This window comes from Corvus cornix, chromosome 2 (assembly GCF_000738735.6).
Source record: "Corvus cornix cornix isolate S_Up_H32 chromosome 2, ASM73873v5, whole genome shotgun sequence".
NCBI classification, from domain to species: Eukaryota; Metazoa; Chordata; class Aves; order Passeriformes; family Corvidae; genus Corvus; species Corvus cornix.
In genome coordinates this window covers 19,591,216-19,609,305 of record NC_046333.1, presented here as the reverse complement: position 1 = coordinate 19,609,305, position 18,090 = coordinate 19,591,216, and the positions used below count along the sequence as shown (strand labels likewise).

The window sequence follows — 18,090 nt, the reverse complement described above, 5'->3', positions numbered from 1 at the left end:
TCTTACTGTCATCTGACATGCTGTGGAATTAGGAGATGGAAAATGGGTATTTTGTCAAAACAAACAAAACCTCAAAAATGTCTAAATCTAAATTTAAAAAAAACACCACAGAATGACTCAAAATGTTCTGTGTCAATACTTCAAAAGTGTTAAAAGAAGATCTTGATTCCTTTTGAAAGAATTTGCAACTTCTTTTGCATGTTGAAATTTGACAAAAGCCATCCTTTTCTAGACCCTTGTGGGATTTTGCATTTTCCATGAAAAACAAATTTTCGACAAGCTCTTTCTCGCATAATATACATGGTTTGAAAAAAGTGCACATTTATCCAGCACTGGAAGAGGGAAGAAATGAAAGGTTTGCAGCACTGGCTGGACAGGCCATTTCACTGAGGTGTCAGTAATGTGAATAATACATCTCTCGGATGAAGGAGACAGTAACTGTGTATACTGACCTTAAATTGTTTTCTCCATATAGTTAGGAATCTCTATGTTTTCTCTGAGCTATCCTGACTCCTATTTATTAGTGTCTCTTAACCAGGAGATTACCTTTCCCCTGCAATCACATTAAGAAATGGAACTTCCATTATCATACTTCAATCCTGCTTAAAATCCTGACCATTGCTGAAGGCAACTAGATTAGTCAGGCATGCTGCGCCCTTAAACAAGCTCTTAAAAATATGTGGTGATGCTTTCACAACCTTTATGTCTCTAAAAAGAAGTATTCTGTTACAAGTATTGTGGAGATGCTGCTGAGTTTAACCTCTCAGTTAAAATTGATTTTTCTGTAGCTATCATCTAGAAAGTAAATAGGTATTTCTTATTATTATGTGTCACTTTTTATATTACCTGGCAACTCTCTCTGCGGAATTGAATTCATGAAGGTTGTGATGACTGGCTAACATAAAGAGCACTCCATTGCTTTGAAAGAAGCACCTGTCTTCAGGAAATGATTTCTTAGAATAATTAAAGATGGCAGGCTGAAATATGGGACAGCAACCAGGGATACACAGGGCTTTTGAAGTAACCTTTTGAAAAAGCAGAAATGTTGTCAAGGAGTTTAATAAGCATATTTTTCTAATGGGGAATGGTCTCATAAATAATGACTTCTTAAGAAGTAATTGTTATTTTTGCCTTTTAGCACCACAGGTTTCCAGTTTTGAGCTTGGCATATGCGAGTGGCACTCAGACCTGCCAGCTAAGCCTGCTCAGTGGGCACAGCTGCAAGCCGGGCACAAGATTGCCTCCTGTTCCTTCCTGAAGGATTGGAGCAACAAGACTGAAGGTGGGGATTTAATTTAACTCAAAATTACTAGCTGTCATGAAGAATATAGTGCTTTTTAGGGCAAGATGGTGCCCCAATGCCAAAACAGAACAAAACTACAAAAAGTAATTGTATATATTTTGTACTTAAATTAGGTTTTGTTTTGGCTTGTACTTAAATTAGGTTTTGTTTTGTTTTGTTTTGTTTAATAAGGGCATTGTGAGCACTCCTGCTGGTAAGACATGAAATATTTTATTGTAAGAATTAATGAAATTTTTTCAGGTATCCATGAAATATTTTAACATAAGAATTCAAAAATAATAGCTGATTTATTCTCCAGTTTATTATTTTTATGAGATCTGTGGAAGAATTTGTGAAATTAAATTAAATCAAATTCATCTAAGCCCACAGCCCCTGTGTGTACTTTTTTTCTGTTTTGTTTTGATTTTGATACTTGGCAGTTTGACTTGTGTAGTACTACTCTGCTTGAAGGTACAGCCTGGAATTTAATTTTAAACCTTTTATTAGGGAAACTGTAAATAAACAGTTATTCTACAAAATAGTTTCCTACCCTTAAAACCAATAAAATTAGCCCAGCTGCAATTTTAAGAAGCAAAGAGCATCACTTGTTTTGGAGGTCACTGTGTAGTATGTGTCTATGGGTTTATGGGAAAGGTTTTTGAAAGCTTAATGGATGTAAATCTCTCAGTGTTCTATTGTGAGATGGAATTGTCTTGCCTGCTAAGTGTTTGGCTTGTGTATTGGGACTGCCTTCAGAGCGGTCAAGTAGTGCTAGTTGTAATAGTGCAGTTTGTGATGCAGCTCTGAAGAACTGAGAGTGTGGAGATTACTGCTTGAACTTTGAGCCCACAGAAATGGAGCACATCTCGCTGATAGAAGCAGAATGAGTGTTAGATATTGTTTTCATTTTAAGAAAGACTTTTAAAATAAATTTCAGCATGCATTTCAATACAGTCTAGTAACCGTAAGTCAAATTATCACTGAATAGCAAGCAAAAGAACCTGAGTGTATACACTATGTTAAAATGAATTTTTGCAGGTATGTATAATGGAGAGCATAGAGTACAGCAGATACTTTCCACCTTAAACATGAGGAAAAAAGTCACATCATCTTCTAGTTTCCACTGGGGTATCTAACAAAGGAGAGACTTTTCATTTGATTTTATTTGAAAAACCTCCCTGAAAGTTGTTGTATCTGTGCCATACCTTAACATGAGACCTTAAGGGCTATTAACAGGTATGGATTTCCCTTTTAAGGCAATATTGAGAACAGAAAAAAACCTGGAATTCTGTAAGTGGCTTTTATAGGACTATATTACAAGCACTGTCTATGGAAAGAGAACATATTTGGAAATGTTTGCTATATAGGTGCTTGGGCATTGTTGTATGGATATGAACAGGGAGCTGAGTCGGCTGAATTTCCCTAACTGCTTGGGGACATTCCCTGTACTTCCAAGACATAAAGAAATGTGTGAAGAAACAAGCATCAAAACAATATACAGAATTTAATTCATCATTAACATTGGAAAGTATTGAAAAATCTGAACTGTGATTGCTGACCTCTCAATACATTCAGTATTTCTATTCATGCAGATGTGTTGAGATATAAATGAAGAAGCTGAATATTAAAAAAAAATATTCTAAAAAGTAAAGAAATGGTATGCAAACTGCAAAATGCGACGCTTGAGGGCTCAGACTTGCAATGCAAATAGAGCTTGACTAAGCTTTGTATTCTGATTTTGATCAAAGCTTTCACTTCTATGAATAGAAGAGAGGTAAGAAGCAAAATTATAAAGCAGAGGTCTAGACAATTATATTTATAAAGTAAAGATTTCTTATAGTCTTTGAACAATCCTCCCTTGCTGGTATCCTTATATTTAATAAAATACTTTCTGTCCTTGGAAGACTATTTTTCTTTGTTCCTTTATTGCTTTGTTAAACTGTTCTACTTTTAGAGGCCACAGAGAAGAGGTGAGAAAAATTAAAAAAGTCAGTTTTCAGTTTCAGTAGTCTTCATTTATGAAAAGGCCTCAATTTTCCCCAGAAGTAATCACAGTACTTGCATAAAATATATTCCATAAAGAAGAGTAAGCATCCCTCTTTGGACTCAGGATCATTCTGGATGCTTCATAGGACTATGGCTTATCTAGTCCTGTGCACTTGCTTTCTTGTCAAAAAATCATGTCAACTTCTCTTTGCCCTGCTTTTAAAGATTCAGGTACTTGAAAGGAAAGAGTGAAAAGAATGTTAATTACCATTGAGCTCAGAAACTAAAATTGGTTGGTTTTATAATGGCATCAGAGAACTCTGAAGTTAGATAAAGATTTGGTAGCATATCTTCTAATGTTGTATATTGGTTTTATGCACAAGATAGTAGTCATAGAAGTGTAGATGCTTTATTGATGTCAGTCAGAGAGAAATCTGGGTTAAATCTATAATGTTTCCTTATATCAGGGCTAGTTACTGTGGCATGAATTTACAAGCTTAATTCCAAGGAAATTGCAAGAATATATTACAGTGTAAATCATTGCATAACACAGAGTAAACTGGCAACAAAAGGAAAAATACATGGTTCTTTATAAAGATCAGCATTTTTCTTGTGAAATGACACTTTCTTCCTTCACCTTGAGATTTTGTAACATTTTCATTTGAGATAAGTTGTATTTAGAAAAATAAACTCAGAAAGTGCAAACTTAAGACCCTTAGTCAGTCCTTGTTTATTACTTTAATAGTTGCTGCAGAAGGCAGCAAAATATTCAGTGACTCAGGAGGCAGGGGAAAGAGCTGATTTATTTGGTAAAAATATTTAGCCTTTTTATTTCTGAAAACTAATAGACACTGTTGAGGGGATGGAGTACTCCTTTAGATCTCTGTAGGAATGCTTTTATAAGGGCCAGCAGGTCAAGAAGAGCACAAATTGCTTTTCTGCTTCAGATGGAAAGACAATATGCTTCCAACATTTTGTTGCAGAAGTTCTGGCTGAGAAGTAAAGACCTTGATTACACAGTGCAGATGGGACTGCTTCCTGTAGCAGCAATGCAGACTGCCTTTTTGTTTTGTTTTGTTTTTTTTAAGCATTGCTGTAAAAAGCATATTTCCTGGAAACCACAGTGGGAAGAAAGCCCAGTTTCCACACATATTTGTCATTAGATATTGAATGGTTGTAAATGTAAGGAGGCTGAGCTGGGACTTCTTGCAGGTTTTAACATGCAAAGTAAAAACTTTGAGATACTATCGAGTGATATATTTCTTGGTTGCTGGGGCTATCTGTGAGTAAAATGAAGATATATATATATCTATATCTATTTAATAGGAGACAGATGACATCCAAGTCACATCATCAGCATGATGATCAGATTTCATTCTTGCTGGGATGGGTCTTTGGTGTAATTACATGAGAGCTGTCCTTACTTTCAAAGATTGAGAAATGTGTTCTGTGAAAAAGTGACCTTTATTTCCTTTCATTTTTTCTTCAGGCCATTTTGAGTGGTTAGAAGCTAATGACAATGCACTATATGAAAGTGCTTCTCTAAACAGCTCCATGTGTCATTGTTCCAGCAAGAATTGCCATTTTCAGTTTCACTACTCCATGGCAGACAGCAGTGCTCTCAAGGCAGTACTGCTTATGAATCAGGTAAGGAGAAACACGTGTTCATTTCCAAAAGGTAGCCAGGTGTTACCAGACAAAATGCAAGAAGATACACCTGCTGCTACATACCTGTCCCCTAAGTTAGCTTGTGCAAAAAGTAACTTGGTGCCATTCCACTGGTCCGTGCAATTGCAAAAACCAGGTGTTCGCCATATCAGCTCTAAACTAATTTGATGGGTGAATCTTCTGCAATAAGACTTCAAGGACAAACCCAGCTGTTATGGAATTTAAATAATTTCAGATTTCAGGGGTGAGATCTATAGTAACAGCTTTTCTATCCCTCTTCCTGTTATGGAAATAAGAAAATAGGTGTTTTTGTCTATGGAGATATATTAAAAAAGATGTCATTCACTCAAGATGACTGGAAAGTTCTTGATTAAACACCTGCTTTTCTTTGCCCAAGTTTTAGAGCAGTAAGTTTTCTATTCTTCTACCTATTCGTAGCTAAAAGAGCCCTGTCAGAATGAAACACAAACGTCAGTTAGCAATGCTAACTATTTCCATCTTTCTTACCTCCTTTACCTTGAGACTTTCTAATGCTAGGATGTTCTCTTTTGAAAACCTGGTTTAATAGGTTAGTATTGATGCTTTGTACTGCTACTTAATGAAAGCAGTAGAGCTGCTCTCATTAAGTTAATGGCTCTCATATCTTGATGCTGGAGTTGAATTCTTATCACCCAACAATATACATATTAAAAAAATTAGATCCACTTTGTTCACAAAGACAAGAAGCTAAAAACCCCAAAGTGTAACACAACCAAGAGGTCTTCAAATCAGGACAGGTAATGGAAATAATTTATTTCTTTCCAATTGTGTCTTTGAGTATTCATGAAAACAACTCCAGGCTTTTGCTCATGTTTCATTTATAGAAGTGCATAGTGGTATTTTTCTATGACCCATTACTGTGTCAGGGAATTGTAACATAACCAGTGCTCTGGTCAGAATACACTGAGTTTTGTGCCATAGTACTTGCCAATAAATTCTCAGGCATGACACTTGCTGCAATCTTGAGACAGAATAGGAATATTGATTTCAGGGGTTCACCTAAGTAGCAGCATCAATGGACCCAATTTAAGAGTTTTCTTTCCCTGAAAGCAGAGCAAATTATGTAAGTGAAAACCATAAGAAAACTGACATCTAAGTTCCCATAGAACTGGGAGCTAGATTGAATTAATTGATAAACTGGTTCTTACATGCCCATTAGAAGAACATTTTCTGGCATTTATTACATCCGTCCACTCTGTTTCCACAGGTTCTCTTAGCCCTTTTGTGGTTTAGGTATTGTATTTCTCCTTCAATCAGAAGTGTGTTTATTGCACATAGACTTATTTAAAGCTGATGTGAGTTACTCATACTGTGAAATTTGCCAGGAAAAAAACCTTCCAAAACATAAGCTTCTGCTGGTAGCTTCAAAACCCCCCCGCTACAGACTCATATTTAGGACTTCTTAAACTGAAATGAAGGAAGAGTTGGCTTTTACACATTTTGCTACTGAATCATTAGGTTGTTTATGAAAAACAAATGAATTTTCAAAACTAGCCAATACTAAGAAACAGAAGTGAGGGTCAAGTGCTTTTTCTGACCCTGGAAGACAACAGAGCTGCTGTCATGGAAGCTGTCATTTCAAAATAACATTTCACTTGTGTGTACCTTGCGGTTTTCTTGCACATCCTATCACTATATTTACTGATCAAAACCTCTTGTCTTTGGATAACTCTTGCTAAATCCCAGCACTGACAGGCCTAACACACATGGACTGGATTACACTAAATGTACAGTTTTGGTACTGTTAGAGGGCAGGTGCCACAGATGTTGAAAATTTATCCCTGGCTTTCCTCACCCTTTCAGCAGCAAGGGCAAAGATGAATGAACATATTTTGTAATATAGACATTATGGTATCAATCAGAAGAAAGGGAATTTAAATTGCTCTTGGGTATGAAGAAGGATAGGGAAAATGGACTCCTTTTGTCAACAGTAACCTGTTGTTTACTTACACTTAACTTGCAGTCCATGATAATCTGCAGCTTTTCCTCTTTTATTGCTGGTTTGCCAAACTACTCTTCATTAAACACTACTGCATTTGACCATTTGATTTTTCTTAATTTTTTAATTGTGACTCATATATCTTTGAACTTTGTCTCATTGGTTTGGAACTGGTGTCTGTACACTGAGCTGATTTTAAATTCTAATGATGTCCTTCAGAGTGCTTGTAATTCCTCCCAATATAGTATTATCCACATTATTTTAAAATTTATTTTTCATCCCACTCTCCACATTCTCCAGACAGTTCGTTAGCACTATAATTATATGAGGCTCTGGAACAGACCTATGCAGAACTCTATTATATTTTTTTTTTTAGTTTAATGGAAAACTATTGACATCTCCTCTTTGAAATAAGATCACACTTCTATTTGCACACACATTTTACAGTAATTTTATCAACACCAAATCACCACAAATTTTTTAAAGCATGTCTTATATGAGATTGTTAAAAAAACCTTAACAAAATGAAGTGACTGATTTTTCAAGTCTGTTTATGATGAAAAAAAAATATTACACTGCTAAACACAACTTGCTCCTCATCAGAAGCAGCTAATGCAGGTTTCTAACTTTCTAATACTCTAGCTGCTTACAAGGTTGTTAGCAATTTGTTCCAGTGTCTTAAGAATTGTTCAGCATCTTGGCTATAATTGCATAGTCTATATTTTTCTCTTAACTGTAATAGATGTCCTTTGTTCTCCCAGTTGTCTAATTTCCTGCACATTCTCCTCAGGTTCTCAGAGCTTGCTGTTGATAGTAAGATATACCATCCAGTATGTAACCTTTACTTAAAACTTCCTAATTCCATTCCAGTTTTAGTAATTCTGGCTTATATGTGTTTGTAACATTATTCTTCTATTCCGGTCCATGTTTCTGTTCCCATTTGGCAATATTAACTGCTCAACTAACATAAAATATTCACAGAATCATAGACTGTCCTGAGTTGGAAGGTACACACTAGGATCATTGAAGTCCAACTCCTGGCCCTGCACAGGTCAGCCCGAGAGTCACACCATGTGCCTGACAGCATTGTCCAAATGCTTCTTGAGCTCTGTCAGGCTTGGTGCTGTGACCACTTCCCTGGGGAGCTGTTCCAGTCCCCAGCCACTGTCTGGGTGAAGAACCTTTTCTTAATATCCAACCTAAACCTCTCCTGGCACAACCTCAGGCCATTCTCTCAGGTCCTGTCATTGGTCACCACAGAGAAGAGATCAGCGTTTGCCCCTCCTCTTCCTCTCATGAGGAAGTTATAGATTGCCATGAGGTCTCCCCTCAGTCTCCTCTTCTCCAGGCTGAACAGAACAAGTGACCTCAGCTGCTCCTCTTATGACTTCCCCTCAGACCCTTCACCATCCCTGTGGCCCTCCTTTGGACACTCTCCAATAGTTTAATATCTTTTCTATATTCTGGCACCCAGAATTGCCCCCAGCACTCGAGGTGAGGCCACCCCAGTGCAAAGCAGAGCAGGACAATCCCCTCCCTTGCCCGGCTGGTGATGCTGTGCCTGATGCCCCCCAGGACACGCTTGACCCTCCTGGCTGCCAGGGCACTGCTGGCTCATGTTCAACCTGCCATTAACCAGGACCCCCAGGTCCCTTTCCACAGGGCTGCTCTCCAGCCTCTCAGTCCTCAGTTTGTACAAAATTAACCATCTCTTAACTGACAGATAAATTTTGACATTTTCTGTAAAATCTAAAACCAAGATAATGTTGAGTCTATCTTTTCCTGTTCATTACTTTTTTGTTACTCTCCTTGGGTAATGGACTTATTCTTCTTCCTTTTATTGTCTTAATCTTTACATCTTGTATGGCTTTAAAAAAATATGGAAATTAAGCAATAAAAGGTAATTTAAATGAATGCTTATACGTGCAAGAATATTTGTATCCTAATGCACTAAAATTTTTCTGCGTGTTCAACAACACTTGCAAAAGTTGTGTGAGTACACTTCTCTGCAGAAGGTAAAGTTGATCTATTAATCATTGTGAGGGAACAAATAAGCCTTTGTTCCAAATTACTCTCTGAAAAGAGAAGTAGGAACAAAATAATGGGTGCAGTTGCACAGCAGTGCACGTATCTATAGAGAAATATATTAAAAAAAAAAAGATAAAAAGTATTTTATAAATGGAGAATTTTATAAAAAGTCATGATTTCTCTTCCATCCTTCAAATCTGAGTAGCATTATCTCAGAAAAAAACATTGTGAGGAAAAGGAACATTTTAGCTTTACGAAAGTTGTTTATTGATAGTAATATATCACAGTAAGGGGAATAGAGTAAAAGTATCTTGAGAAACTGCTCCCCTGCATCAACAAAATAAATCTTGAAGGAAAGTACTGGAAAAGCAACACCTTCCATATTTTAAAAGAAGGCTAGTGACACAAGGAATGTGCTACTGGGATTAACCCATTTGTAGCAAAGAGGTGGAAGAATATGGCAAGCAGAGTGAATACTACAAGTATTGTGAGGAAGAGAAATAATATTATTGGCTTATTAGAGCTGTATAAAATCAGGGGGTAAAATCTGCTTAAAATATTGGTTCACCTGAGGTGTCTTACAGCTTTCAGTGTAAATAAAAGTCCTAGAAGGTCTGGATACTGTACAGAAAACTCAGGTTTTCTGCTACAAGCCATTTTTATTAAAATGAATCTGTGAGAAAAATGGTCATGGGGCTGGGTTTCTAAGCTGTTATGTGAACGTGAGGTGCATCCTGTCAAATACACAGCAAATACAGAGTGTTCCCCAAAGACATACAGATGTGTTTGAAGGGGTTTTTATGCAGGTATATAGGGGGAATATGTTAACAAAAAGCAGACATTTAACCACAGGCTATGGTTTTAACCTGCCATGCAGTATGGCTCCTAGTACATCATCCTTTTCTGGGTCTTATATGTGCCTGATGTAGGCTACTAGATTTCCTTTGGAAGATGAATTGTTCAGTAAAGTGAAGCAAGTTTTACACAGAATAAAGTCTCCTCAACCAAAAGACTTTTGCTGAATATGTTGCATAAACAAGTGGACAAATACATCTTATAGTGATGTGGAAACTCACGGCTGACTTTTATTTCTGAAGTATGTCGTGCTTTATCCAATTTGATCTCTTCTGTTACTGAGTGTCTGTAATTACAGTATTGCCTTGGCCCTGTCTTGCAGTTTTCCAAAACTGGTCTTTCAACATATGTTCAATAGGGATGTAAGCTTCCAGCTTTGCTAATATATCAGAATGGCCTTAGTAGGAAAAGAGCACTAATTGGCTGCCCATCACAAATCATATCAGTGTTGTTCTGCTGGCTCAGATCTCACAGCCTATCAAGCAGTAGACAGCACATTTCTCCTTTCTTATATTACAAAACAGGAAAAAAATAACTGTCTTTGTCTATAGTATTGATAACATTTCACATACCTATCATAACCCATTTTATTAATCTCCTGTAAGATAAATTGGTTTTATACTTTCAATTTCTCTTCATACAAGAGACTCTTCATTCCTCTTATCCTGCTTTGCATCTTTTTCTGAACTGCCACTAATTCTGTAGTATCCTTTGTGGAAAAGGTATGACCAATACTTTGCACTTTCCTAAAAATAGTCTCAATATTGATATTTTTAATAGTAAGTCTGTGTGTATGTATAGCCTATATTAACTTTTCCTGCAGGCTTTTTCTATCTTTCTCTTTTTGCTCTATTTTGCAACTGCTTCTTGAAAAGATTTTCTAAAGATATATAAAGTTCAAATTTCTGCCTTCTTTCCTTTATGCCTCAGTATGTTCCAAGCAGGATCATGACCAGAAGCAGAATGAGTGGGAGCTACTTTTGCCAGATTATTGAATCAAAAGGGCTTGGAGTGCTTCTATAAAGGGAACATCACCATAATTAGCACTCCTGCTGTTATCCTTAGGAGATGGAATGAAAATGGGAGGATTAAGGTAACTCAGAGCATGACTAAAAGTTGTTAGGTTTTACTCTGTGTGCTTGCTTTACAGATCTTAAAAAAAAATGTTTTTAGCACAATTGATTGGGCAATTCTGGCAGACCCAAAATTCAGCTCTAAGAGAACTAAATCTAATTAATTACGTGACAAAATATAAGCAGTTATTTATGAAAAGGAAACTTATGTAGAGAACACCATGGAAACATATTGTTAAATTCAGCAATAACATGGCTTAATTTACATGTTAATTAACTTTAACTATACCAAGTCTACTCCTGATAATTATTAGTCTGTTTAGCCAGAATACACATATGTTGTTTCTCCTCTCTCCAACAGACCTCAGTGAAAAGATTGCAAATGAATATGAGAAACTCTATTTTTTCACATGGAGCAACTTTGTGTATAGCGGTTGTTCGGCTGGGAGATGAAAAGATGGAGGACAAAAAATGGCCTTGACAACTTCTGGAGGAACAAAAATTATCTTTATAACATTGTTTTCTACATTTTACAGGAGGAGCAGGTCTTGTGGGAAACCAACAGCATGACTAAGAGGGAATGGGTCAAAGTGAATATACAGCTACCAACAGGGCTAGAAAATATAAAGGTATGAATGAAAAAGGCATGTCCTCAATTTTTGAAGATGCTTTACTTTGTTGTTTATAAATCTTCTAGGAAGCCTAAAAATTTGTTAAAATTGTGTGTATCTTGAATGTCTTGCTTTTTTTTCATTGCTTCAATATGAGTAAATCTCTGGTGTTACCTCAACAAAACATCTACACAAACATGACGTGCAGAAGCTGCTGGGCTTAATTAACATGCAAGAAAATGAATACAAATCTCATCTGATTTTAAGTAGTCATCTGAGTCCAACTCAGGTATTGCCAACTCATTTAAATGTATATATACTATTAAGTGAGATGCTGTCAGTGATCTTTGTGGAACTTCAGTGAAATGATGTAAACCACTAATTGAGAAGATACCTTCTCCTTGAAATTTCGGGCATAGAGGTAAATGCTAAATTGCAACTTCTTAATTCTTATATGAATTTACAATTTCCATTTTAAATAATTTTTCCTGTACACTTTTTTTTTTGTAGTTCTGTAAATAACCATCATATTTTACTGTTTCAGCAATCAGCTGAATATATAATCTCTATGAAAGGACAAAAACTAAGCCCACTCCAGAAATTGATGTTTTGACATGTATAGAATGAATGCATTTCAGCAAGCCAGTAGGTTCTAAGTGTATGTTATTGCCTGTCTCTCCTTTTCCCACAAGGATAATTTTGAATAAACAAGCAGATGTGTAATTAAGCTACTATAGTATCTAAAAATAAACAAACAAAAGCCTGCTCAGTTTATATGTATATAAGTAGGAAGGCAAAACGAGGTATTCTTGTACAAAGACTGCAAGGATCCCTTGCACTTAGGGAAGGAAACATACTATCTTTAAAATTGTGTTTATTTCATATTTTCAGCACAGCATTCTGCGTTTTGAACTGGTAGAGCGAGAATGGAGAGTATTAGAAGACTTTTGTCATTTTGAAGAAATTGTCTCTAGCGGAAGATAATGACACATAACTTATTTTTTAGAAAGACAAATACCTCTTGAGATTTCACTCCAACCTAATTCCCAGGCTTTGGGGAGTGTGTTAGACCCTTCTGCTTACGCCCCAAATCACATCTGTTGCAGTTTCCTTCTGTTTTGCCAGATAGTCTTACACCTTGCTTTCTGACTCTTGCACATAACTACTTTCTGAGACTCACACTTTGGTCATGTCCCAGCCTGTCAAAACCCACAAATTCATTTTTTATTTATTTCTCCAACTTCTACTCTTGTTTCTCAGTGCTCTCTTTTATTGCCATCCTAATATTTTTGATGAATCCAAGCTTTCTTCCTCCTGCTTGCTGCTTTAACTCAGGTAAAAGAAACCTGGAGAGCACAAATTGGGTAATTTCATTGCTTTGAGTGCCAGGAGAGCTGGGCTCCACCTTGGAGCAACAGATGTTCTTCTGGAATTTCATTGCTATAAATCAGCTTGTGCTAAGTCTGCTCAGAGCAAGGCAACTCCGTCAGAGAGACAAATGGTCTCTGAATCTCTGTGTCTATGTCAATAGCAGTAAAATAAGCAGGGCAAGGGCACAGGCCCAAGATTGGTGTGTGATAGGCCAAATAACTAAAACATCAGCATGGTTCCTAGAAAGGTTTTGACCTAAGAAAATGGCCACATCCCATCCAGTGCTCAGAACAGTTCCAGGATTACAAGCAGGTAGGGAAGAACCCCACTGCAGAGACTGCGTGCATCCATTTTATTTTACATGATGAGACAGTTATCGCTTGTTAAGCTCTGCTATGCCAGTTGGTGTCTGAGGACAGTCCTCAGCCCAATTTATGTACCTGTAACTGGAAATTTTTCTCTAGAGCATCTGCAAAATGAGATTTTGCAGACACTTCAGAAAGGAAGATGGAGTCTTTGGGATATTACATTTCAGGACACCTTTCTAAAGCACAGAAACATTACTACTTTTTAGCTAAAAATTTATGAGATTAGGAGTTTTTCTTTAAAATAGACCTTTTTTTTTTATTAAACTTCAGCTTAAAATTTTCTGTAATTTCCACCTGAGATAGTCACACTAAATTTCAGATTCTGACTGGAAATTTATCATGATTCTCCAATGGAAATTATGCAGCACTTTTTACACCTAGAACTGCTTTGTGAAAATAAAAATCAGTTTCACTCCGTTGTCTGTTAATGCAAATACTTTAACTGTAACAATTTACAGCTTATGTTTAAAGGAACACTCCATAGCAGGGCAGGTTTCATCTGCCTGAATAGCATCCAGCTCTTGGATGCTGCACCATCAGAGCCACCAGCTTTCTGCTCCTCAGAAGGACCCACCTGCAGCGATGGGCAGTCCGTGGTGCCTGGATCAGCCTGTGCCTCTCACCCGGATTGCTCTGATGGCAGCGATGAGGACCCAGCCACCTGCTGTGAGTGAATCCCATTGCTTTGGAGGGAGACTGTGCTGAAGAGTGCTGTGAAACCTAAATGGTTCCATTCAACAAATCACTAAAAAAGTATTTTAAATTTATATGGCTTCTTTTCCCCAGAATATTTAATGAAGTACAGGTTAGAGAAAATGTTCATGGCATTTTCTTCTTTCCATTGCTTTCTGTTTCTCTGTCGGCCCTCAGCTTTGTGTTTTATATACCACTAGTAATTATTACCTCAGGCCTGAGCCCTAGGGTATATCGCCATGTCCTGCAGCCATAGGGAGGAGGAGGAGAGAAGATCCAGCAGGCAGCAATTGTGCAGCAAGATTGATTTATTTAATTATTTTACAAACTCTTTTATAGACTTTTTTCTTCATAGTCTAATTGGACAAAGTATCAGCCACCCCTTGGGGTGATTGGCTAAAATCCTAAAACATCCATTATCAAAATATTTTCCTACTATACCATAAACAAGACTTTTCAAGGTTGCAGGTGGCTTGGTTGTTTACATACTTTGCTACCTCTTCTGTGAGAGAGAAAAGTCTCTCACGGATTTAGAAAATAGCAAGAAAATCCTTGCTAGCAGCATTTTCATATCTACAAGTAATTTGTTTAATAATCTGCTGAAATGCTACATTTACCGTATTTTTGCTTAAAGGTACTCCTTACATACCAGTTTTATAACCTCTACTTCCCTAATTTGCAAGGGAATGAAATTTGTCCTGGGATTTGTTGTTTGAACAGTTTGCTAATTTAGATGGTTTGTGAATTACCATCAGAAAATGTATTGTGACATGATATTTGCACTGTGATACAAATCACCACAGAAATGGGCCACAGTTCAGAAGCTACATCTTCTTCATTATATTTGCAGTTAAAGGTAACTTTGTTTAGAAGCCACAGTTTCTACTGTACAATCAAGCGTAAGAAGAAAATAAATAAAATAACTGAAAAATGTCTGTAAAAAATCTGAATAATTTTAGATCTCCTTGTGAAAATATCTCTAGAGAACCTATCATTTCTACAGTTACTATTATATGGCATGCATCTGTGTGTATGTTTGCCTGTGGTAGTAACACTTAAGTATATGTTGCAGATACAAATGTGAGCATATTTAAGATACTGGTGATATATATTGCTGCTGGGAGGTACCAATTAAAATTTCGTGTATTGCTCGAGGTAGCAGGATGAAAAATACTGATAATGCTTTATTTTCTAATTGCTTGATGAGACTTTAGGAACTGTTTGTGACCGTAAGCCTTTTTTTAACTCACAGTCTGAATCTTTAATTTTTTTCAATTACTTAAATAACCATCTGGGAACCAACTCTGAAACAAGTAATATATGCAAATGATGAAATAACATTTTAAATAGGAAGTTATAAACTGTTTTGTCTCTGGGTAGGATCTAAGCAAACATTAAAGTCTGTAGGGACTCTCCCTCTGAGAGGTTTTTTTGATTTTTACAAGGCTTGACCCTATGCTGCTAGCTCTGTGTCTGTCGTTCCTCCACTGGTAGAAGCGTGGAGAGTCCTTATAAGTTCTTTGGGAGGAATGGAATGAAGGTGAATTGTACTTTCAAAACTGGACTTTATTTCTCAGCAATTTAGAAATCCCACTTCATAACAATGAGAGAGAATTGTGGTGAACAACTGGAAATAAAAGAGGATAATTTTTAGGTTTAAAAGGATGAAGAAAAATAATTGTCACAGTTGAAGGGAGCTTCTAACCAAACTACACAAAGTGAAAATAAAGATAACTCCAAACACTTGCAGGCCTGTGTCTCAGACATTGACATTGACACTGGGTAACCAAAAGATTACAAATTACGTAGTTCTACTCAGTATTTTAAAGATCACAGTAGGACTCTTGGGAATATTTCTTCCATAAGGCTGATGTGGATGGGTCAGAAAAAATGGAGATTGGGCAGAAGAAGGAAAAGTCAGAATGGCCTGGTGGTTTCAACACTGTCCTTTGTGGAATCCCCAGAATTAAGGTGCTAGGACAAGGACTGATGAGAGCCACAATCAGTGCAAAACCCTCTTCAATAGCTCTGCCTGGTGTTCCGTTCTCTGCTGCTGCTTCTGCAATTAACTTTGGTTTTTCTACTGGCACTGATTCTCCACTAGCTCCCTTCAAATTAAAGAAACTGTGACACTCAGTTGAACCTGAGATGTAGGAATTGTTTGCTTAACTATGTGTTGAGATAGTCACAGTTTGAAGAGGTATAATTTTGTTGGAGCAGTGCACAAAGTATACCCATCCCCCCAAAAGAGGGTGGAAAAAGGTTCTTTTCTAAAGTATAAATAACCAATAGTAGTTGCTTATTGCTCTGACTACTGGCTGAGAAGAAGGAGAAGAAAAAAAAATCCATCTTTAAAATACCAATAACAATGGTTAAAGTTGGCCCATTTTAATAGATAATATTGTCTTGGATACTTCCCACACTCCTTTTTCAGGAAAGAGAACCCTAATGGAATTTAACTCCTCAGCAGTTTGTTCAGCTTAGAAGATTCATCTTTCAGACACTTTCCACGGTTTTGAGAAAAACAGGTGTAAAGAAAAAATCCTCATTTATTTTTGTTCTTTTATTCCCATTATATCCATTTTCCACAAGATCTTTATATTGTCCTCCATGATGTTTAGAGTTCACTATACTTATTCATATTGATTTTCAGTAAAATTTCCTATCTGCTACAGTGATGCATATTTTAGCCTTTATTAGGTCTTTTAGCATTTATCCTTGGACACATCCTCAGTAGTTTCCTTTGATGAAGTGCTCTGTGATACTGAAAGAACTGACAGATCTCCTGAATGAAAACAAAGGCAGACAGCTGTTACTTAATGTAAAGGATTCCCCTCTTCTAAGAGTTTCTTTGTTTCATTATAATAAGGAATTAAAATAATGTTTCTCTTTGGTCATTTTGACTTGCCATGAATAGTATTATAATAATACAATTTATTACAAGAACAAACACATATAGGTTTTGAAATGATTCCTAATCTTTCTGTTTAATCTCTGCTCATTTATAGAAATATATATTTAAGTCTATGAGACTTAAAAGTCTCCAAAATTAGGAAATTGTCTAGGAAGCACTTATGCACATGAGTAACCATCTTTATTTGAGTAGTTTTGTTAAAATCAACACATCTAATGAAGCAACAAGTTAAGAAAGTACTGATTTTACTATTAAATTCTACATTTTCATTATGTCTTTTTTGACACCTCTTACTTGTGATCACTTCTAAATTTCTTATTTCAGTGAATGACAACAAATTATGAAAACCTAGTTAATATATTCAAACAGAAAATGACATGCAGTACTTAGATAATTTAAAGGACTATAAAGATCCCTTTCATGCTGATGCCTTTTCTTTATTTACTGCCTAATATTAAGGAAGTTTTGCACTAAATACTGTGTCAAATAACTAATATTTCAAACACTATACTTATTACTATTTTACATTATTTATACATAACCTTCACAACACTTATAAACCCATAAATAAAGTGAATCAGTAGCTAGCAGTCCTAGCAACTTGGAAACAAGTCTAGGAAATACTTGTTATTTTCAAGTAATATCACACATTGATGTAGCAGTATTTCTAGAAATTACCTGCTCATCAGCATCCATGTAAATTCAAAATTATTGTAGGGTGGTGTCATCCTACAGGTATTTCTGAAAGATGATCATTTCCATTTAGCTTAAATAGAAACTTTATTAAAACACCCATCTTTACCTCTTCTGCTTTTAATTTAACACCTCTAGTATTACCTTAAATATTCTCAACTTTTCATAGGATTTGTATAATTCATGAATATGGAATACATAGAATGAAGAAAACCTGTATAATTTTAAAGCCATGTACCTTTTACTGCATTTCATTTACTGTATAGCAATTTACCATTGCAAATCCTTGAAATGTTCCACAGCAGATGAACTCAGATGCAAATATTTCTATTACCATTCGACATTAAGGTGGAAAGAGCACTTTTTACTCTGAAACACTTGTTTTACTAAACATTTGTGTGTTTTCTGTGACACTGAATTTGCCTGAAGTTGTCAGTAACTGTTCTTTGATCTGGTATGTGCCTGTGGAGAGCAAGAAGCTGAACCCATGTTATTTTCACCGACTTGGTTGCTGATGAGTCCTGTGTAGCACTGCCTTTGTGTTTCACCAGAACAGCTCAAAGTAAACAT

At 36.2% G+C, this 18,090-nt stretch overlaps 1 protein-coding gene across 1 annotated transcript in view; it reads left to right on the top strand.

The window, feature by feature from the left end:
* Window positions 1–18,090, top strand: part of MALRD1 (MAM and LDL receptor class A domain containing 1) — a 239,387-nt gene that overhangs the window by 15,949 nt on the left and 205,348 nt on the right. The window contains exons 6-9 of the mRNA XM_039549861.1: window positions 1,139–1,282; window positions 4,758–4,915; window positions 11,407–11,499; window positions 13,679–13,886. Coding sequence (XP_039405795.1) covers window positions 1,139–1,282; window positions 4,758–4,915; window positions 11,407–11,499; window positions 13,679–13,886 — 603 coding nt within the window. The remainder of the gene's footprint in view (window positions 1–1,138; window positions 1,283–4,757; window positions 4,916–11,406; window positions 11,500–13,678; window positions 13,887–18,090) is intronic.